Here is a 24,088-nt window from a genome sequence, read left to right on the forward strand (position 1 = left end):
ATCAAATACAGAATTAAAGACAGTAACATCTTTCTTGCTTTCTTTGGGTCCAGAGACTCGCCTGAGTACATTGGTTTGAATTCAGATTAAACCGGGGAAACCTTTTCTGTTTTACAAAGGCAGCCATGTAAAGAAAACAAAGGACCCAGTTTCAGGGCTGGTATGCTACTGGAGCGGGATATAATATGCCTATAGGAAATGTGAGTGTCTATCAAATAAGAAATCTACAATATAAATATTGTGTATAGAAGTAAAACACAATTAATCAGGTATGTCACTCAGGGCGTTATTTATTTAAATTATTTTACTAAATCATGGAGCAACAGTAGTAGCCTAATCATCCTGACAGAGTCGTCTATCATAGGAGATGAGAAGAAAATGCAAATGAGAAAGTTAATCAATGCTGCAGTGCAAAGGAGAGGGGGTGGGGGGACTTCACTGTATTCAGATGTTTATCTAATATGATCCACAGTTCAGCTGCTTCTGGTAAATTGTGTCACTCTTCATCTCAGAGTTTGATAATTCCATACAGGATGACCCCTCTTTGCACTGTACTGTGGGAGAGGAATGAAAACACCCTGCATGGCATTAATAAATATTCAGAGCAACCCAGCGGAGCCTCTGTAATTTCTCCTCAGTGTTCTCGTTTAAAGAGCAGAGGCTTTGGTACATCAGAGCTCTCTGATGAAAGGTGACATTCAAAAACATAACAAATTGGACAAATATTTCCACAAAGGACAGGCGGCTTTCACAAGCTTATGCCGTCAGAAGAGAAACACTAGCCATCCTATAGCTGAGGTGACAATGATATTAAAAACAGGAAGGCCAATGAAATAGCAACCGCCAGCTTCACATAACCACAAAGCCCCGACTCTTGTAGTACTACTGGAGATGAAGAAGAAACTCAAATTCCTGCGCCATATTGGCGAGATTCTCCAGGGCTGCAGGGGGAGGTTCTGCCTATTTATATGGTCAATTTGCAAAATACTCAGCAGTTCTCACTGCTCACTCCACACCTGTTAAGAGAGAGAATTCTCCAGGCATGAAAACTTTTGAACAGTCATACTTGTCCATTAGAAAATACAATCCTCACTTCTCTGTGCAGATTCTGCGTCAGGAATAGGCTAAAGTCATAAGATGTGTGTGTGTGTGTGTGTGTGTGTGTGTGTGTGTGTGTGAGTGTGTGTGTTAATTAACTATGTACCGATGACACACGATTCTTCCGTGTGCGCACATTCGAACCCAACCCCTAGCGGCAATGGTGTTAAGTTTAGTACGCATGCGTAAGAGGGGCAAAGACCTTCTGGCAGCAGCAATGTCTCTGTGCAAAAGGTTGTTGCACTTCAACGTTTCGAAGCTCTGTCAGTCGTACCAAACCTCCCGGGTCTGCAGTGAAAGGACCTATTCAGACTATGCGTCCCAGAAACCCAAACCACGTCCCAGGGCTGAGGGGACAGACCATATGATTTTTACGGAGGACCATTTCGCCCTGCAGGAGTCCCTCAGAAAGGTACGCGAGCACGCCACACGTCTAGGTGCACTTTATTCCTCTTGAGCACAACTACATAAACTGCCATCAGACGAAAGTACGACAATAAAAGTGCAAAGAAAGTTATTATCAGTGTATATATACAAGTAGCAAATACTAGGTGAAAGGTTATGGGATTTCTTCTTCTTCTTCCACATATAATATCTGAGCTTCAAAACGTTTCTGCTCTGTACGGAATCAAAAACAATGCACCGAAACTGGAATAAAGTCAGGAGCCCCCTCACAAGTAGAGAAGTTCAAATGCAACTATGTGTCCTCCATTGTCACAGTAGCTCGGCGTGATGAAGGCTGTCGCCACTGTTTTGAAGCCGCCGTGGAGGCCTCCAGCGTCACATGATACGAGTTTACCTGAGTTGAGTTTCATTGCAAATTGAAAGCCATAGCAGTTGTGGTTTTAAATAATGAATTGTATGCATTACATGTAAAGAATATAAATTATGCATTTGTTTTCACATACTTAATGCTACATTAGTGGCATAAAGCCCTTTTATTGCAATAATAATAATAATAATAATAATAATAATAATAATAATAATAATAATAATATAAAAATAACATCAGTAATACACAGTAAATACATAAAGAATATACAGTACTTTGGCTTGTGCAGTGTTTGCATTTGGGAAAATGGTAGTGCACTGTTACATGGAATTAACTACTTTTAAAATATGCGTTTGGAGAGTTTTGTATGAATATATTACAGCAAGAAATACCATGCACGCAAAATAAATACTTAATCACATATTTTATTGATTAAGCTTGCCTTTGTGAAGTCTACACCAAGATCTAATGGATGCCAGCATATTTTTCACTAGTTTCTCGTCTGCTATAGATTTTATTCATGAAGTTCCACAAGCTTTCTGTACTTCTACTATTTCATTGTTTTTTAATGCTGACTCACCTTTTTTGTAATACCTTCCTTCTTGGGTATTAGATTTCTAATTGACTGCACCTGTCACATTTCTCAGAAGTTGCCAGATTTTAAAAATAAGTGTTCTGTTATTGATCTGATCATTTGCATTTTAAAAAGCCCTTGCAGGATTTGTCAATACCTCTCCCATTGATCTTTGAAAAATGTGGAATCTGTTAAGAATTAATGTTCTTTTTTCCTTTACTGTTGTACAGCTTGAAGAGTTGAATTTATTTATATGGTGTTACATGAATGGTTTATGCCATAATTTTCCAATGAGCTTAAACTATATGACTGTTTTGTAGCTGCAGTATTGCTTACAGATCATAGTGAGAAGTAATTAGTTACAGCTTTGTGTTCGTAGTGTCTTTAAGCTGACTCAAGAGTTTAAATTTTTTCAAAAGTTCTGCATTTTTATTTAGTTTCTTCAGATACTGAATCCCCCCAAAAGGTACATTTGCAGACCGAGTGAAGACAAAAAGAGACCCATCTGAGTTGAGGGAAAAAGAAACACCAAAATGAAGTCAGTCAACAGCGTATTATGGCTGATATCTTTGTCAATACGCTTAAAGAAGTGACAGGAGTCAGAATTGTTTGTATATAGGATCAGAGAAAAGATGATCGAGTAGGTGAGTTCGCAGTGGCCTGCCAATTTTGACCACACCATGCTTTCTCTGACCCAAGGACTAAAGACTACATAACTAAAGACTACATACAATAATATTATAAGAATATACAATGGTAGCTCAATGGCAATGTGTGCACATTACTGGAAGTCCTCAGAGAAATAAATGCAATAGAATTCTTGACTGACATTTTGTTTATTTTTCAGCCTTGTGTTGTGTTTTGTGCGTTTCATATCTGTGTCCTAACACAGCTCTTAATACACATTGGCCTGTTGCGTTTCTCGTGCAGTTGAAAGTTGGCCTCACCTGCAGTGTCTGCATGATTTTACGTTTCACAACGCAAGGCTAAAATATACCCCTGCACACTTCACAAAAAACAAACACAAACAAAATAAACTTTGGATCAGAGTACTGACTAACCACAATAAGTAGACCAATGTATAAAGGATTGTTTCCTTTGTATCAGTTTCCTTTTCCAGGTTTACATCGAACCTCCCTTCCGTTCTTATATCAGGGAATTATTGAATAACTGAAGTATTAAAAGCAGCACTGAACTTCATTGCGATGTGGTAGGGCTTATACATGCCATTCAGAACCTGTTGTAATTTACAGTCTCTTATATTTTCCAATCTGACTTCATAGGAATGACATCTCTTCTTGCAATCTACATGTGATGCAAGTTTCTTGACCTCAGAAATAGAAGCAGTTTAAACAAACACTAGAAATATACACAGTTGTAATAAATGCAGGCAGTTCAGTAGGAAGCACATGTGAATTTGTGAACCTGCTCATCAGTGCCATATACAGTAGGCAGCAATGCATGTAATGTATTTATTTTAATAACAATTCATACATATGCATGTCTTATATTTAACATTACATTTTGTAACAGAGGGATTAAACATGGAGTAGAAAGTCAAAAATTATTCTCCTAATTCTTCAGGCATAGACCCTGCTGGTTGGTTGATGACAGGACTGAAAAACCATTGATCTTTTGCAGTGTTGTAGTCAACAGCTGCAGAACAGCAAGGAACAATTATTAACATCATTTTATCAAATTTATATTATATGGAATCTGGTTGTTATGATGGGTGATTATAGTTTTGGGATCACGTGTTAAATTCATTAAGAACATAAAGTTTACAAATGAGAGGAGGCCATTCGCCCCATCGTGCTCGCTTGGTGTCCATTAATAACTCTGAACTGTCCTCTGAACTGCCTCTAGAGCAGCGATATCTTTCTTGAAGTGTGAAGCCCAGAACTGCACACAGTATCCAGATGATCTCTAACTAGTGCATTGAACAGTCTGAACATCACTGCCCTTGTTCTCCATTCTACACTTTTCTAAACTCCTAGGTCTTCTCATGTGTTACTTCATCTAGTGCTATTCCTCCCATAGTGTAATTATAGTGGACATTTTTATTACCTGCATGTAATACCTTGCACTTGTCCACATTGAATTTCATCTGCCAGGTGTCGGCCAACAACTGAATATTATCTAAGTCCCTTTGAATAACCTGTGCTGCCAAGATTGTATCTGCTGAGCCACCTATTTTAGTATCATCTGCAAATTATTTTACCTGGCTGAACCAATCGGAGTTCATAAAAAGGCCAACTGAATGCCATTACTATTAAAACTGTCATGGGGGACAACATTGTTTCACTCCATTATCTTCGCTACTGAAGAAAGCCCTGAAGGATGTGGAGTAAATTTCATGTGACATTTAGTACAGTGTTGTGGAGTTAATGCAATAATCTTGCAAGAAACATCGTTTACAAGTTAAAGCACCATTTACTTTGCAGGGTAGACTTTGTTCAAGTGTCCGTTGTTAAATACTAGGCTACAAGAACAGCAGATCTCGACAGAATTACAGGTGAACTTCAAGCACACATTCACGGATCTGAGGTTTGCAGTGGGAAGCATGCACAGCTAAACTCAATAATCCTCTAGTGGAATGGAACATCCTGAATATTCCGATATAATGTGCCATGTTAATGTACTAATGTACCAATTTTAACATTGTGGCATTGTGGAAATTGTCACCTGAAAGGTTGTTCACTGAATCGTCAATCCCTCTGGTTTTATCCTGCACTAGAAAGAGATTTTCTTCCTGTTCTATATATAGATGTCTTTTTAAACTGTGGCTTGGGTGAGTCTAGTAACATTAGTGCGGTCTTAAGTATTCCTGTAATTCCTAAGAATTCCTACAATTTGCAGCCTTGTACAGACAGCTGTCACAGTCTGCTTTTCCATGCAAGCGATTTGACCTTTTCAGCAAGTTCTCCTCAGCCACTCAGTGAAAACTGGCAGGTGGTGGATTTAAGCAGAATTATTTTGTTTCCAGCTGGATCACTCTGGCTAGTGTGCAAACAATTGTGTAACTCCTGCCTCGTTGAAGACGGACCGATTTGGAGTTATGTGAAGTGTTTCCTTTAAAATGTTGTGCCCACAGGAAATATTTTCTCAGAAGAAATGTTTCTAATGCTCGTGGTCTTAATTTCTCTGAATAAATACATGCATCAATAAACAATGTACCAAGACTGAATTGATTAGTCTGAAACTGTGTGGAACCAAAAACAATCCCTCTAACTCCCCCTCCACAGACACGGTGGCACATCATGGAAATCCTTCTTGCTGTAAGAATACACAATTGTATTATATTGAGATCTTCATGGCCCATTAGGTTTGGCTGTAAAATAAGTATTTTTCCATACATTCCAATCTGACATGCTTCTTGATGTATGCTGGGAATCCAGATTTTCGATGTAAGCGTATTTTTGATTCTGAGCCATGTGTTATTTAGCTGATTGTATTGGTGTACAGTTTTGCCGTTTGGAAAATAATGTATGACAAAGAAACACAAAAGTTATTGTGTAGCAGGTCCTGTGTTTCAATATCATCAGTAAAAATTAAATGAATAAAAAGAATAGCACAATTTTATCTTAAAATTAAAACCTCCAATGCCAAGCAGCAAAACGTGAGTAGTGGATAATCCCTGAAGTGCACTGAAGTGGATAGCAAATGTATTTCAGTCTTTGTCGATTTCCAGTTTCAGCTTGCACACACACACAACTACTTTGTAATGTCACGTCACATTTCATTAAAACGTACAGCACATGAACATATTCATTTGCTGTAGCAACTCTGGTATTTGGCAGTAGTGCAGTGCTTACCCAGTGTGTGGATGTCTTTGTTGTTGTGTGTTACAGATCATTGATAAAGAGATCAACCCTTTTGTTGACAAATGGGAAGAGGCAGGAACATTCCCAGCTCATAGGGTGTTTAAAATCCTTGGAAGTGCTGGTTTCTTGGGAGTCAACAAACCAACAGGTACTGCATCAAATATTCACCACTAATACCATTGTAACAGATATAAAATGAAATGCACATGGAATGGACAATCTTGCTAATCAGTCTTTTCATGAAGCAGGTACTAGCTCATGATTTAATTGATTTATTTTATCTTTCTTTTGATAACTCTTGAGGTTGTTCTACTGGTTACAATTAGTAACATTAATCTTGTTCAACCATAATAATCCACTTTAAGTTTTGCATGACACACGTGTTATATGCACTATTTAATGCTTTCTTCCGATTCTGAGTAAGCAACAGAAAAACATAATGTTCATGTGTTAGAAACCGAAAAATTTAATGAAAACAAAAAACAATCCTTTGGTACAAGTGGGATGATTGTTTTTGGTTGGCGTAGGTAGACCCATGAAGGCTGCAGCTGATTTTGAAAACTGGAAAGAAAGGTGGGTCAGTTAGGTTCCTTTACGCAAATGGCTTGTTTTTGACGGCCTGGCTGTCCTCCTGTCGTTGTGTCCTGGCCTCTGTGTTACAAGTTCAGTTCCGACTGGATAACGTTTGTTCCTTTGGGCCAATTTTGAATTGCACAATAAGGTACGACCTCATTGCGCACACGAGGTAGGATGCCAAGACAAGCAGTGAAGACGGAGAACGAGAGTAACTCAGAGAACCTGTATTGATGCCAAGGCAGACTGAAAGGGCAAGCCTTGCTCGGATGTCTCGCAGTAATGAAAACAACATCCGCTGTCGATTAACACAATAGTACTGTCATATTATTCTGTGTTATTTAATGTGTCAATCAAAACATGCCTTAAATGATACAGAATTGTACTTTAATTAATGTACCTAAAATTAAGTATTGAAAAGCTCACATTGGCCTGTGTTACCAGCGCTATCCAACTATTGATCTATCTGACTATGTACACACACACATCTATATATAGACATATGTCCTATAAAAGGCGATTCTGAAGCCTTGATAGGGGGTCTGGACCTTTCGGTGCTGTGGAAAGTTCGTGTAAAGCACTGTGGCGTGGGAGAACGGCGTTCGAGTCTCGCCCTGGCTGGAACCCCACGGTGTTACATTGGTGTTAGAAGTGGGATGTACAAGCCTACGATGTTCCATCTTGGTTGAGACATGAAGGAGCAGCGCAAGGACGTCTGTAACCACAGGGTGGGGGGGGTAGTGTAGCTTTAAGTGATGCAGTAAGTTTGCTGCACAGGAGACCGGGGTTCGAGGACCTGTGATCTGCTGGTAATTCAAAGCAAGTGATTCCTCCCCCCCATGCAGAGTCAGCAGTCATACATTTCTCTAGAGGTTTTATGATATTCAGGGGCATGCATTAGGGTCTATATTGTAAATATGGGCTTTTCTAATTAAATTCTAGGAACACTGTTATTAAATGTGTCTGTACGGTGGAAAGATTGCTTAATAAACTTGTATGTCAGTGCAGAACAGGCAGATGCATTCGAAAGTGCTGAGTGTGTTTGCAGAGCATTAAGAGCTCACAGGATCTGAGCCGAGGACAGACAGGTTTGCAGAAGGTGCCAGATTACTTTAACTACAGGTAATCCTGTCATTCAAAGCTGTTCCTCATGGCACTGTGAATATGCACTCAACATTATTATTATTGTTATTAATGTTGTTCTCAATAATAATAATAATGCAGCTGTTATCTTCCAATGTCATTCCTCATAATATCACTCCAAATATATACACATATTTACTACAATATTTTAATCATAAATGTACACCATAAGCACATGGTGTACATGAAATATTGATCATCCATTTTTCTCTGCCATCTTCTATAAAGCTTGAATGCTGTATTTATTTATTTCTATTGCCAGACATGTTTAGATGCATAAAGTATCTTGTTCAACAAATGGTAGCACAGTCTTTCCCCCACTGTAACTGTCTGTTCCTGCAGACGTCAGTTTGGCCGCAGACAAGTGACAGTCCCCCCCACAGCTCGATCGCGAGAGCACCCTCCACTATCGTGGGTGCTCGGTATTGAACTTCTGAGCTCCCAGCTTTATCAGTAATCCTGCATTTCCACACGCATCATGAAACTGAAAATAGCTGCTGCTGAAGTCATTAAACAGCTGGGTCCAGATTTCGGGAAAGCTTTTCTAAACTTATTCGCCTTAAGAAAATGATGGGGAGTAAACTGAGCCTTCTTGTGTTTGTTAGTTTTTAATTAGAACTCATTTTCATACGACTTCTGTTAGCTTTGAGATGCTAAGAAACCGAAATATGGAAAGATTTTTTAAAACAAATAACATGACATCTAACTAAAAAATAAACCAATAACATAATTCAATTGAGCTAAAAAAACAAAAACAAAAATCAGACCCAATTCTTTCTAGCGGAAAGTTGAAAAGAGCACGTGTTGACTTTCCAAGGGAGGACGTAACTTCCTTTGACCTCTTTGTTCTTTTTTAATATCATGTTTTATTAACCGTAACCCATCCTTGCCCAGCGGAGTTCATGTTATTTTATGTCCCTGCTGGCATTCTTTTGTCTTCTGTTATTCACTGATTGTGTCTGGCAGCCGGGCCGTTGCTCCGTAAACCCACATTCGGCGAAGAGACCTTCTATAGTGAGAAACACTTGTGAAATCTGGCGTGAAATGTAACTTAACAATAGAGTTTATTTTTCTCTGATATTCCTGACTGAATTCTAACCTTTTTTTTGGCAGGGGAATATGATTTAGTCTTTAGGAAGAGATATTTACTCTCTCTCAGCAAAATAAACAATAAAGATAAGATACTCCAGTATGTCCCAATATGCCAGTAATGTCAATAATGTATATACACTCACCTAAAGGATAATTAGGAACACCATACTAATACTGTGTTTGACCCCCTTTCACCTTCAGAACTGCCTTAATTCTACGTGGCATTGATTCAACAAGGTGCTGAAAGCATTCTTTAGAAATGTTGGCCCATATTGATAGGATAGCATCTTGCAGTTGATGGAGATTTGTGGGATGCACATCCAGGGCACGAAGCTCCCGTTCCACCACATCCCAAAGATGCTCTATTGGGTTGAGATCTGGTGACTGTGGGGGCCAGTTTAGTACAGTGAACTCATGGTCATGTTCAAGAAACCAATTTGAAATGATTCGACCTTTGTGACATGGTGCATTATCCTGCTGGAAGTAGCCATCAGAGGATGGGTACATGGTGGTCATAAAGGGATGGACATGGTCAGAAACAATGCTCAGGTAGGCCGTGGCATTTAAACGATGCCCAATTGGCACTAAGGGGCCTAAAGTGTGCCAAGAAAACATCCCCCACACCATTACACCACCACCACCAGCCTGCACAGTGGTAACAAGGCATGATGGATCCATGTTCTCATTCTGTTTACGCCAAATTCTGACTCTACCATCTGAATGTCTCAACAGAAATCGAGACTCATCAGACCAGGCAACATTTTTCCAGTCTTCAACTGTCCAATTTTGGTGAGCTTGTGCAAATTGTAGCCTCTTTTTCCTATTTGTAGTGGAGATGAATGGTACCCGGTGGGGTCTTCTGCTGTTGTAGCCCATCCGCCTCAAGGTTGTACGTGTTGTGGCTTCACAAATGCTTTGCTGCATACCTCGGTTGTAACGAGTGGTTATTTCAGTCAAAGTTGCTCTTCTATCAGCTTGAATCAGTCGGCCCATTCTCCTCTGACCTCTAGCATCAACAAGGCATTTTCGCCCACAGGACTGCCGCATACTGGATGTTTTTCCCTTTTCACACCATTCTTTGTAAACCCTAGAAATGGTTGTGCGTGAAAATCCCAGTAACTGAGCAGATTGTGAAATACTCAGACCGGCCCGTCTGGCACCAACAACCATGCCACGCTCAAAATTGCTTAAATCACCTTTCTTTCCCATTCTGACATTCAGTTTGGAGTTCAGGAGATTGTCTTGACCAGGACCACACCCCTAAATGCATTGAAGCAACTGCCATGTGATTGGTTGGTTAGATAATTGCATTAATGAGAAATTGAACAGGTGTTCCTAATAATCCTTTAGGTGAGTGTATAGTCACCCATGAGCCTCTGAACAAAATACGCTACAAACAGACTTTCCTGTCAATAGCAGAGTCTGAACAAAGAAAACAAAGTCAAAGGACTGAGACGGCCGCACTTTTTTACAACATACAAGAAAGCCCCCAAAATATGACATTGGTGTTCTGTACTGACAAGTTTGTCATGTGACTTGTGTGATGTGCCCTTTAAATAAATACTTTGAGTGACACTAAGGAGGTATTTTATTGTCACGAAAGCTCCTATCAGAATGAGAACGGATGGGAAAATGTTCCTCAAAGACATTCATTACATTTAATAAAAGAATAACAATTATAACACTTTTCTTAAACCAGGGAATAGTAATTTAAACGTTCAGTTCCTAGATAGAATACATTATCGTATGAATTTAAGTCTTAGTTACTTGAAGTCATTATTAGGAAAATAATTAAAATCCCCTGCTTCCCCAGGTTTGAATCGATTGCTAATGGAAAGGCATCTGTAAACTCTGCAGAAACCATACTCTCTTAAATGATCAATATGCCCTCGCAGTATTTACCAGCACTTGAAAACTGTGCTTCATTTCCATTGAACTGATATTATCTCGTTATACATCGCATGTTATTTTAATGAGGATGAAGTGGACTCGTTTCAGGACAATTAATGTAATAAAAATTAAATAGGCCCCCTCTCTTCACTGCGTAATTGCTCAGTGCGGCCACGGTACACTCGCAGACAAGGGCTCGTTTCTTAAATCATCAACACTGAATTGATTCGCTTTTAAATGTACAATTGATTTATCTCAGTGAATCAGACCTTGGCGGTGGGTAAAATTCACGGAGGGGCGAGATAACAAAAGTAAGGGAATGAATGGGTCTTAGTCTAGTCAACGCGCTCGAGACGTTTGCTGAGATAATGTCAGTGTAAGATTCTCCATCAGTTAGATAATTACATAATTAGACTTTATAGCTCTCAGGACTCTTCCTGAATTTTAAGAAGGGGATAACTTTAGGGTGCAATCACACAGTGTATATTCCAGGGCAAGTCAACCCTGGACCCAGAGACTTGCAGTGTCTTGTGTTTCTTGTTTTTTCCAAGCTGTGTACAACTTCATCTGTTGAATGATGGGCCTTAATTGGTGGAAATTACTGTGTGTTCAATGGTATTGAGTGATAGATGATTCACAGAGGGTTTCTCTCTCCACGAACAGTGCAGGCCTCTGGGGTGGACACATACAGGAAGTGGCCACTCTCTTTGTGATGATTCAGCAGCCTTTTTCTACAGCTGAGTTTCAGATATAATTCAGAGAAAGTGTTCATCTGTGACAACGGCTTCCAATTCTTACAACACCTCTAATATGTGCACCGTCATTGTGTATTTTCTTCGTCGTCTTTCTAAGAATGTCTCCTTTATTTATTTATTTTGATGGTTTCTGATGTTTGTTAGTAGTAATTATGAAAGTGGAAGTTAGTGCAAGGTTTTATTGCATCTCATACTGAGCTGCTTCTTCAGAAAATAATAAGAATCAATTTTTTTGATGATTGTAGTACATCACTGCACACAAGGACCCACAATGCTGATCCCTCTCGATGGGATTTCATTAACAATCAGTGATGATCATTAATGCTTTTAAAGAGAACAATTAGACTAATAAAAGGAGGATTTTACCCATCCGTTATTTCTATTGTTCAGCACGTACAGTGTGAGGAAATTATATTAAAGTGTTTTCTTTGTGTGTTTTTCTCCACACAAATTGCCTTCATTAATTGTAATTATTCCTATCAAATGCATGTAATTTTCTTCAGTCTATTGTTAATTATGCACTCTTAAGAAAAAATATAAATGAATTGGGGAGAAATCTAATGGTTCTCGGAGTGGGTTATGAATTATTTATACTTTATTAGCATTTTCATAATCTAAAGATGTAAGAGTTTTTTTTTTTAAAGGCTAGTGTAAGTAAATTTTTCTGAGGAAGTATTGAAGATCGTCAATTAAAAATGTATCCCCCTGAAGGTGTGCAGTGTACATTTTCACATCCAGATTTAATAAACCCTCTCACTGTCTTTTTCCTTTTCTCTATTTTGGACAACCATTTCCTATATCCAGGAGGGGACAGAAATATGGATGTTGACATTTCATCACGTGTCCCATTCTGTTCCTGTGCTGTCCCTGCAGACGTTTTCTTTAAAACTCAGGGCTTCCTCACTGCCAACCCGTCCTCGTTATCTCAGTTCAGAGTTTCCAGTGGTTTCTATTTGTCCCCTTCTTTTATCTCTGCAGCTGTGTCTGTTTCCGAGGGGAGCCCGTGTCAGATTTGGTGCTAGATTTTCTTGTTTGCTCCGATGAACTGAACCGACCATGTTTCGTGTAACGCATCGAGGACCGTTTTGATCTGTTTAGGGGCGCAATGGGGAGGCAACAGGATCTTCTCTTATCCTGCTCGCCCCCTGAATGACCCGTTTGTGAAGGGATTAGTCTTTAATAATGTATAGTTTGGGATGAGGATTCAAAGTAATATCAAAAGGTGATGAGAGAAGCATGATTTTCAATTTGTTTTGAATCTCGCGCCTTTTATATTTACTTTACAGTTCCTGCCTGCAAAGGATGTGGAATATATATATATATATATATATATATATATATATATATATATATATATATAATATATAATCTCCTACATCTCAGTCCCTTATTGAATTCTGCAATCACAAAATCAGTTGTGCTGTAAGAAAGCTTTGCCAGTATACATTTATGGTTACAGCACCTTGATTATGCAGCCTGCATTTTAAAATGGCTGAAATAAGATGAGTGAAAGACGAGAATGGTCTAATGTAAAGGATAGTAATGTCATATAATGAAGTTCAGCTTCCAAATGCCTGTTTTCCCTTTTATATTTTAATGCCACTGTGATATTGGCCATATATTCATAAATGGGGGGGGGGGGCTTGTGGGGGTAATGCTTTCAGATAATCTTCATGTATGTTTACAGTACGTACATACTCTTTTTTTAAATTTTCTTGACAAACAAAACAAAAACACACACACATCAACACATTAATACAGATCCGCTTTTGTGGGACAGTTCAGAGGTGTTATTTTGAAATGCAAATTAATTCAACAGCCTGGAAATTACCATTTAATGATTACTCTGTAGCAGTTGAATGGCCTCTCTGTGAAACCCCAGCGATCGATTTGTGCGCATTGTGAGAGTGCAGTGACTGTGCAGGTAAACGGTTTGTCTACATGAAGATTTTTTCTCCTTTCTTTTCTTTCTTTTACTTTTTCCTCTCCAGCAGGGTTTGCAAGAAATGGGAATAAAGACACCAAAACTGATCATATGGAGTTAAAGAGGTTTCACGGGTACCTGTGCCGAACTCATTGTTCTCAGATGAAAAGCGTAAAACACAGCGGCGAATCGTGACTCTGAAAGCTTTCATGTGTGCAGGTGGAGCACTGCTGGGGTGTAGCGGCTCGTTAATGAGTTACCCTTAAGGTAAAATATTGTCAGCAGTGAAAGAGCTACTGGCATGTGTGCTTTTACACATTTTTAATACACTGAGATTCTTGGCTTATTACTTCGCTGATTTGGCAGCCACCTCTTCTGTTGCCTCTCTGGCCAACAACATCCTTTTCTTTCTACACCATTGGTATGCCGTGGGAGTGATGCCCACAGAAAGAATAAAAATGCTGTGCGAGAACCTCCCTGCAGTAGTGACTGACCCCTCGACTCTTGTTTGCCTGGCATCCACTGACCCCACTGGTGACTGTGAGGAACATAGTGGGGTAAGTGGGTACCCCCGCATGGTCATTGCTCTGTGCTGATGTGTGGCATGCCATCTGGGGCTCGGAGACTTGGTCAGGGCACCGTCCCTAGGAATGAAGGGATGGGGAAGAGGGAGCAGCAAGGGAGCTGTGTGATGCAGGAAATAGTTGGTCCAAGACTTTGTTTCTGAAGGGAATTTTATGGTTAAAATTAATTTGTGTTCCAACCAAGAACCGAGCCTGTCTGAGGTAGAACCTGTTTTCTGAGCAGCTATAGGAGTCGGGGTAAGAAGTTTGAGGTCAGCGTCTTAGTCTGGGAAAACAGAATAATAATAACCATGCCAGGATGCTAATGCAGGAAAAACTCCAGATGGGTCAAATTCCTGTTGCCTGTTTCCAACCAGACTTTACTGAGAGAAACTCTGACCTTTGGGTAAATTGGAAACTGATCCTTGGCCCACTACAATGCCCTGCAGCTGATTCCCTCTGCTTTATCCTCATTGCTTTCCTGGACAGAGTATGGGGGGCTGGGCCTGGACTTCACCTACACCGTGGCATTGGCCGAGGAGCTGGGCAACATCCGCTGTGGGGGGGTACCCATGGCCATCGGGGTGCAGTCGGACATGGCCACCCCCGCCCTGGCGAGGTAAGGCTGACTCCACGCCTCCCTGCATAGCGATGTGGGGCGTAATTTTCCAGAGCATGAACTCAGGAGTAAGACCGAGCAGTCTGAATTCGGTTTGACAGCTACTTCCACATCACAAACAGGTTATAAGAGTGTGCATTTTTTGTGTGTTTATTCCTGCCCGCCAGGTTTGGATCTGCGGCACTGAAGAAGGAGTTTCTGATGCCAACTATACTGGGGGATAAGGTGGCCTGTCTTGGCGTGAGTGAAGCCGGAGCTGGATCGGATGTCGCAAGTAAATTGGGGGAGGGTTAAGACGGGGAATTAATCTGTTGCTGTTTCTGCTCCAAGGATAATGTTTTCCTTTTTGTGGGAGCTTCAAGACTAGTCATGTGGTTTTTCAAAATCTCTGTTTATCTGCCCAAGGCTAGCTTTTTATTATTATTACTGTTATTCTCTGTGTCGTTTTATGTCAGAATTGATTTGTGAATTGCGATTAAGAAAATATGAAGGAAGGAAAATGAGAACAACCAGAGATGAGAAAAAAATACATTTAAAAATTTAGATATCCCGTAAAAGTGTTGCGAAACAAGTCATTCTTCTGAAAATGACGAATTTTAAATATCGCAGACAAAAAATGTAATTTAAATTTAAATATATTCCGCTACAGGCATCAAAACAAAAGCAGTGAAGACAGGTTCTGAGTATGTGATAAACGGAGGCAAGATGTGGACCACGAATGGGACCCAAGCGGACTGGATGTGTCTGCTGGCCAACACCAGCGACGGGCCGGCACACAGGAACAAGTCTCTCTTCTGTCTGCCCATGAATCTTCCAGGTAAGAGAACCGAGAGAGAAGAAAGGTTGGAATTTTTCAGTTCTGATGTGTTGTTTTCGTGTTATACCAACGATCCTCGTTCCTGTTTCTGGAAAGTCACAGTCCAGTCAACGTTTTGGGTAAAGTAAGGAAGCATTAAGGGTCTACTGGCTTCTGCACCAACCCAGACCTTTATTAAAGTGCTTGTGAAAATAACTGGTCTGAATTGCATTGTCATTGTATTGTAGCTGGTGGAAACAAATCTGCTCAAAAATATAATAAATTAATACAGAACCACTTGTTTCCAGGTCTTTAGCCCACACAGGCTTGACATTGTTGGTACAACCAAAACCATTGTGGCTCTTCAGTGCCAAGAATGAGGAACCCTGAATTACATAATCACCAAACTAAAATTGATCAACTGAAATGCCTTTAGAGGTTTCTCTCTTCTGTCCCTGATTGACCAAAGGTTTTAGGATGTGAAAGGTTTCCATGTCTTTATGTACAGACTGGAAAAATGGCTCTTTTTGCCCGACGTCCAGAATTCAGCAGTGATGCGGTTTTACGGTTGATGCTTGTGCTCTATCTTTAACAAAGGTATTCACCTGGCACGGAGGATTGAAAAGATCGGAATGAAGTCCTCGGACACGGCAGAGATCTTCTTTGATGACGTCCGCCTTCCCTGTGAAAACCTCATCGGGGAGGAAGGAATGGGCTTCACCTACCAGATGCTGCAGTTTCAGGAGGAGCGCCTGTGGGGCGTGGCCAACAGTAAGTGGTTACTTGAGAACTTCCCATAGAGCCCAGAGTCGCTTCCCACGGCAGACGGGCAAGTGTTTCTGTAGAATTGATAATGACTTTGAGTCAACTGTCTTCTTGAGAACAGAATATTTCTGAGCACAGGAAGTGGGAGTAAATCCATTCCATTCTCGGCGGCAAAGGAGTATAGATGTCTGCATGCTTTCCCGTTACTGCTTTATCCTGCTTTTATATTGGTGTTAATGATTTGTCTTCATTCCCCGCTTTGGGAGCAGCACAGGAAAATGCACATCTCTCTGTTCTCTGCACATGTGATGCTCTGCGGCTGTACTCAAACTAAACCGCTTTACAGCAGATCAGATCAGATGCTGATCAGATGTAAAGCTAAAAACAGAAAGAAAACGATGCAAACAATAAATGGAACAGAATATGACCTGCAATACGCAAGGATAACTTGTAGAAAATACTGCCCTCCTCGCCTCCCCAATCAGATGTTTTTGGGGAGAAGCAAAGGAGTCGGGTATGACAGGTGGGAGTAAATTATAAAGGCTACCACTGGGGACAATAAAGAGGGAAGAAATGAATATCCAAACCATAAAGACGGAACACGTTTAATTCTTAACGATGACTTATTTGAAGTAATTAGGGATCGCTGTCAGAAAACAGGAGTGTGATATCACTGCACTACCGCTGTGGGAAAAGTGTCCCTTCACAGCCCTGTTAATTTCAGTTCTCTGTCAAATACCCGATGAATAATGCGGCGCCAGAGATTATTCTCTTAATGTCTAACAAAAGTGTGTGAGTTCCTTATCTAAGAGAGAAATGTAATTAGTTCTGTCTGACTCTGAGCCCTGGATAAAGAATTCATCCCACATTCAGCTCTGACCATTGAAACCCGAAGCCCCGATGTCCTGATCAGATGGTTCATAAAAAATAATTGATTATGGGCATATAATTGATATCAGGACATCGAGATATGCACACTTCTGTAGCCAGTCTTATTAAAAAGTTGTATTATATATTTGTTTTGTATTTCGGAGATGTATTCATTTCACATCTCTGTGCATGCTCAACATATCTTGTTGGGGTTTAATGTTAGTGCGTCATTCTTTAACAGAGATACCTCTGAGAAACAAATGAGGGTTTTGATGATGTACCTGCTGTCTAACCAACTGTGCCGCTCTCGGGATTGAAGATAGACATTTTGGCTTTTTTTGCTACAACTATTTATAATCTAAAACTCCCTCTGTTGCAGTACTATATTGTTTTTTATATTGGACTCTCTTTTGTCCGTTTCAGTTTTGACGTCAATGCAGAATGTCATTCAGGAGACAATTGAATACACAAAGCAACGCAAGATCTTCAGCCAGCCCATCCTCCACAACCAGTCCGTCCACTTCCGCCTGGCGGAGCTGGAGACTGAGGTGGAGCTGCTGCGCTCTCTCCTGTACCGCGCCACCGGTGAGGTCTTGGTACAAATCACACTGTTTGTAAATTGATTTGGGGGTGGGGAGCTTCTTCTGACTTGTCTTTCTGTCTTCTTACTCAGGCCTGTACGTGAAAGGCAACGACGTGACCAAACTGGCCTCCATGGCAAAGCTGAAGGCCGGCCGCTTGGCTCGGGAGCTGAGCGACAGCTGCCTACAGTTCTGGGGAGGCATGGGCTTCACCAGTGATGTCTTTGTCAGCCGCTTTTACAGGTCCGTGTGTTTTAGTGTGCTGGTGTGCATGTTGTTGATAAACCAACGTCTGTACATTTACCGATGATTGATCACTCTTATAATGGTAGTAAAGTGCCCATATTTCCAAGAGATGCACGTATCTCCATAATACTGTACATATCCACTATAAAGTCCTCAGCAATTTAGTTCGGGTGGACAAACACACCTTTGTTTTTTCATTCAGCTCGTCAGTGTGAATTAATTTCATGCACATACATAATGATGATTCAGAGTTCCTGCTGCTTCCAGGGGGACTTCCACTGAAACGAGATGGGCTAAGGGCCACCCTTTACTTCCCACTAGTACAACTCAGCTGTTGTTGGAGAAGACGTGATTAATAAGTAAATAAGGGAGAAGAATAAGTCCGAGGTCAGGCGTGGGACAGATATTCCCATAATTTTTCAGACTCGGTTAGTATGACTGGGTGATGCAATATATAATCCCAAGCTTTGTCCAGCAAAATGTTGCCCTTGTTTGGAGAATTAATTTGTACTGTGAACTATCCTGTTTAATTGATTATTTATACGTCTATTCAATAGCACATATTGTTATGTACACAAAGCATGATGTATACACCTTTCTCTGTTGGAACTGATTTAACTCTTTCACCAGAGTGTTAACGCAGGCGGGGAATCACTTTGCCACTGATGTGATCTAACGCCAACACCACAAATACCTCCTCGTCGCTTCGAGAGGGGCTCCCAAGAAAATGGCCGGGCGGGCAATAATTTCCACCTGCGCCTTTTCGATGTCGCACGATTCAGATCACAGGAGAGCGTGATGACATTATAAATGGCATAGATGGATGAGTGAGGCGGAGAGTAAGAATGAGACGGTCATCGCCAAGTTCTCCGACCAGGTTGTGTCGTACATGGTTTCCGACCCTACCCACTTACTTAACGTAGAGATGTATTAATTTTTATACACAGACTGCTGAGCTGCACACAGTGGGTTAGAAGGGACTGGTACACAACACCAGGAATGAATGGTATCAACCTGGACTGTCTGTTGTGTCTTTGTGCACAAGCTGCACACCGTCGCCACCTAGCGTTGTGGCTGATCATCGCAGGAGGGAAGAGCATTATTGCCTGACTGCTGCATTAGGAACGGTCTAGGAAAGTGGGGAACTCAAGAGAGAACTAAAGAGAACATTAGCAAGCAATTACAGAAAATGAAACGGAGGATCTTTCTGTAATTCCACAATTATCTTGTGTTCTGATCTTTCCCATCATGCAGTAGAACGAAGCTTGCACATTGTCGAGGGTCCGAACCTGCGCAACAGTATTTCACTCTAATTGAGCATTAAAATATCTTGTTGTCTTCCCCTCCTCCATTCAGAGACTCCAGACTGATGTCCATTGGCGCTGGGGCTGATGAGGTCATGCTGTCCATCATATGCAAGTACATGGACACCCTTCCCAAGAAGCGATGACTTCAGAGGGAAGGAAACGACACAGGCCTTTTGAGTGCAAATACAAGGGTTTGAGAGTTTAACCGTAATTGTAGCGTACTTTGGTTAAATTTAGACTTCCGATTTACGATTTATATTCAGTTTAAGGTCGCTCTTACTTTGGTCCCTGCCAAATGGGATGTTGAGTTAAATGTGGAAACAGTGCATTTCCTGATGCGTTCTTCTGTGTTACAATTGGCTCCATCAAAACATAATGAAGAGGATTGGCACTTAATATAGCGAGATCAAAAAAAATCATCATCATTAAGGAATGGGAAGAAGGGTGTAATTAGCAGCTAGGGAGATGTCCTGATCAATAACTGTGACTTATTTCTGTGCCCACTGCTGCCTTGAATTAGAAAGCTTGTTTTGATTTAATATATATTCTGCTTATTTTCCTCTAATAAACTGCATTTCTCATATACTGTTTAGATGCATTAACGCAAACTTTAATTTTGCTAAAATACCTTGTGTGTGTGTGATTCAAATTGAAAGTAATAAACTGACTCAAAACTTGAATTCAATTTTACTTTATTTTGCAGAATTCAATACAGATAAATAGAAACTCTTATTTAAGTATATTTACATTTGTAAGTGATAATCTGTGTTAGGATAATAAGAAAAGAAGAAGAAAAAACAGTTCCCAATCGAACTAAACGGATCATTTATTCCTTTAGGCACGTCTTTAAGTTGTATTTATATTCCATCTCCTTAGGGCTCAGTTTTACTGTCGAGAGATGTTTGTCTGTCAGAGAGAGTGGTCCACAGTTTTACACATATTGAAATCAAAGGATTACATATTCTATACAGATGCAAGTAAATTGTCACTTACATTTCATACAAACAATGTGCAATCTTACTCAGAAGCATTGAGTTACACAGAAACATCCTTGGCTGACTTCAGTAAAAAAAAAAAAAAAAAAAAAAAAATGTATGAACTGCATCCCAGCGGACCATCGTACACTGTTAGGATGACAGTAATAGTTACAGATCTACAGAGGCATCGTTGCTGCTCACAGGATTCATTTCCATTCCAACATCCGGCGTCTGTGTTCAGTCCAGAGCCGTGGCACAAAGCGCAGGCCGCGCTGTTCTTCATCACCTCAGTCTGATCACCCAGTACAGGACGAAGAAGACGAAGAGGGCGAACAGCAGCAGGTAGAAGAAGAGCCGGGCTTGGCTTCCCCGAGATAGGACCTTCAACCGACCCATAGTGGCCCCCAGCAGCCCCCCCGTCGAGTCGAAGGCACTGTCCTGTGGGAGGATGGAGAGCCATGGTTTGTCCGCTGAAAACAATACTATTTAGAGGGGAAAAGTGTTCTGCCACATTTTTGATCTTGTATACGTGACCCTTCGGTCAGAGATGGTAAGGGGATTTCGGTGAAGAAAACAAATGGAAAGCACGTCTTGTACTAATTGATTATATACATCCATAAAACCCAGTGTGAAATAAACTGTAGCAGAAAGCTTATTGAGAACATAGATTAGAACTGTGAATCGCATTCAACACTAGGCAGTTTGTTTCCTTCCCTCCCCAGATCCAGTCCTATTCATCATCTCTTGGGGTTTTCTGCGAATTTAAAACTCCTTTGCTTAACATAATTGCCGCACCTTGAGACACTCCAACATCATGTGGAGGAATCTGAAGTAGATTGCTCGGTAAACCCAGGAGGCAGCACAGTGTCTCGGATTAATTTAGCCTGAACTTCTCCTCTCTGTCAGGCTTTGACTTTGAGTAGTGGGAGGTTCAAAGAAACTCTAATTCTCGTCTGAGTTAAGACCGTAGGGGAGTAAATATTGGCCAGAACCTTTACAGTTTTCTCTCTGCCGAATCGCTGCACGACAAAGATCTTACCGATTTATAAGTACAGCGTAGAGAACAATATTTATTATACTAAATCGCCAAATATATATTAGTTCTTCAAATGGAAGATGTGAAATAGGGTACAGCTGTATATATTAACAGATATACTTATCAAAAGGATTGAAATTACTTTAAATACAGCTCATGACCGCAGAAATGGACATGTGTATACATGTAAAATGTAATTCTTACCATTTCTGTGATCATGTTATTTTGGTGCTTTACCTCTGCTCCAATATCGATAGAGAGCTGTGAAAGAATAGACTCAGTTAGGTACAGCAGTAGCTCAAACATGCCATACAGTACCTGACATATACGGGATGCACCTTAAAAATCCTATTGTTCGTTATCAATTATTTAGCTTGACTATGAATAAGACAAAACTGCAATATCGATGTCTGCATATTGGATCCTGACAATTCAAAAAGGCTTATACAAAACTCAATCCTAACGTAGGCCTAGATAAAAAGGGTATACATAATTAAATATAAAGATTCACCAGGTAAGAGATCTTATTCATTGTTATTTATAATAAAATGTGGCTTAATAGCACTTACATGTTTTAAAGCTTTGACTTTGTCTCTCAAACCTTCTGACAATTGTTCATTTTCCTCTTCATAGACACTGTATCCACTGGCAACGTAATTCCCTGTGGGCGCTCCTTCACCTTGTTGTTTGAAAAACAAACATCATAGAATCAGATGATACAAATATGTGATACTAAAAGCCAAATACTGACGTTCGGGACAGCCAAAAGTGTGTGGACACGTCTACATTTTTTGGCTTACTAATACATTACAAACTTTGCATTAATGAACAGAGCTTTGAAGAAACGTTTTTAAAAGCAACAAGAAGCATCCATTTATCAAAAACAATAATATATTGTTTCAACGCAACCAGGTGTGTGCTTCTTGCACATGTTTATTTACATGCATGTTATTGTTTATTGCCTTTTCTGTTTCCCCAGAGAAGCCCATGACTCTTCTATCTGTCCTAACCGGAGGAAAAAACGCACAGTGAAGATATTTCAATGAATACACATGTGGGCAACGTTTCAATAGATGGGAGTAGCTTGTTCATGACGTCATCGATCAACTCTAAAGTGTCACTGTATCATGACGTCATGCGCAACGGTGCCAGTTTGTTTGAAGTTAAATATACAAAATTACAGTTACAGCAGAGGGAAAACACGAGTCGTCAGGGGCATCCCTGGTCTGTATTGCAGTTTCTAAACACTTCCACGCTTAGCTGTGCTGTGCTGATGTCATTCATTGCACAACACGAAAAATGAAGATCTAGGCATTTTATAATCGTGTAACAGATTTGCACCTTTTCATGAAATCTCCTGTCAAATTGATACACTGTCTATGCATCTAAGAAACAACAAAATTTCCGTTTATTGAAATGTAAGACTAAAATATGCTTTCTGTTCCGTTTATTTGCTCGTTAAAAACTGCGATTAAACCATTGACAGACACTTAATTATTACTACAGTAGAAACAAGTAACTCAGATCTTCGTACCCAAACCTGCGCGTCTCATTGTGATGTCTCTACAGTCGTCACAGTTTGAAGGGGAAGCTGTCAAATCCGGGTTTGTTGCTAATTTTAACTATCCTCCTGAAAACGGTAATTGCTCAAAGCGCTTCTTTCTGCTAAGCTAACGTGTATTTGGACCTACGCTCGAAACGCCACGACAGCAAACACATCGGAATACGGCAGACGACGTGGCCGCTGGGTAATGGCGTGCTGCTGGCCTGGTCGCTTCTGTTTTTCTATCAGTCCCCTTGTTTGTGCTGTAATAGTGTCTGCGTTGGTTCAGCTGTATGTCTCGGTGATTCAGGGAGAAAAATAATCTGATGTTTTTCTTTTTAATTAAGAAACGCTGTGCCGCAAACTGTGCCAAAAGACTACATTTCCCAGAAAGCACCAACGCCTTCTTTACGTCTTTCTGCCAGCAGTGGGCTTGTGATTTGTCAGTGGCGTCATCACGCACTTTATTGGCTGGTTTCACAGATCTAGATTAGCAGTACTCTGGGACTACTCTGCCTACTGTAACATTGAGCAATCCATGAGTTGTGCTCATCTGGGTCTGTGAAACCAACATTATGTTAATATTTGAGTTGTGTGCTGTTTCCCAGAGCCATAATGTCATCCAGTGTATTAGACACATTAGACTGCTTAATTAAATAAGCATATATTTTATTATTTGAAGTCTACAAGGGAATACGAGTTATGCTATAAACAACTGTATGCTTTGATTTTTTTACATTAAATATGTCCTGTTCAGATATCCAAGGTACAATACTTGTAAAACTTGTAATAAAAATCATATTAATGACCTTAGTTATCATAAAATGTAAACCTGTGATTGTTCAATCCATCTGTTGGATCAGAAACAGGTCATATTTTTGGAAGGAATATCAGATTCATTTCTAGGAAGGTTTTACATATTTGGTTGATTCAGTGTTAACCATGTGCTTCACAAATGTCTTAAATACTCATTTACACAGCTGGGTTTGTACTGGTGCATTCTGGGTACAGTGCCTTGCTCAAGGGTACTACAGAAGTGCCCCGCACCTGGGACTGAACCCACAGCCCCCACCTCAGGAGTCCAGAGCCCTGGGTACTGATCCACACTTCTGCCCACCGTGTGGAATGGGGCATCAGAAG

At 40.4% G+C, this 24,088-nt stretch overlaps 2 protein-coding genes across 2 annotated transcripts; one reads left to right on the forward strand and one right to left on the reverse strand.

The window, feature by feature from the left end:
* The first annotated feature begins 1,256 nt into the window (after positions 1–1,256).
* LOC136760188 (probable acyl-CoA dehydrogenase 6) lies at positions 1,257–20,072 on the forward strand. The gene is made up of 9 exons (XM_066715480.1): positions 1,257–1,510; positions 6,296–6,416; positions 14,698–14,827; positions 14,995–15,101; positions 15,477–15,644; positions 16,221–16,394; positions 17,682–17,843; positions 17,932–18,082; positions 19,442–20,072. The coding sequence occupies exons 1-9, from the start codon at positions 1,259–1,261 to the stop codon at positions 19,533–19,535; spliced, it is 1,359 nt and encodes a 452-aa protein (XP_066571577.1). The 5' UTR covers positions 1,257–1,258; the 3' UTR covers positions 19,536–20,072.
* bet1 (Bet1 golgi vesicular membrane trafficking protein) lies at positions 20,068–23,120 on the reverse strand. The gene is made up of 4 exons (XM_066715481.1): positions 22,940–23,120; positions 21,975–22,084; positions 21,610–21,666; positions 20,068–20,807 (listed from the first exon to the last, which is right to left on the reverse strand). The coding sequence occupies exons 1-4, from the start codon at positions 22,956–22,958 to the stop codon at positions 20,652–20,654; spliced, it is 342 nt and encodes a 113-aa protein (XP_066571578.1). The 5' UTR covers positions 22,959–23,120; the 3' UTR covers positions 20,068–20,651.
* Between the last annotated feature and the right edge of the window lie 968 nt (positions 23,121–24,088).

The sequence above is a fragment of the Amia ocellicauda genome, chromosome 10 (assembly GCF_036373705.1).
Source record: "Amia ocellicauda isolate fAmiCal2 chromosome 10, fAmiCal2.hap1, whole genome shotgun sequence".
In the NCBI taxonomy this organism is placed as follows: domain Eukaryota; kingdom Metazoa; phylum Chordata; class Actinopteri; order Amiiformes; family Amiidae; genus Amia; species Amia ocellicauda.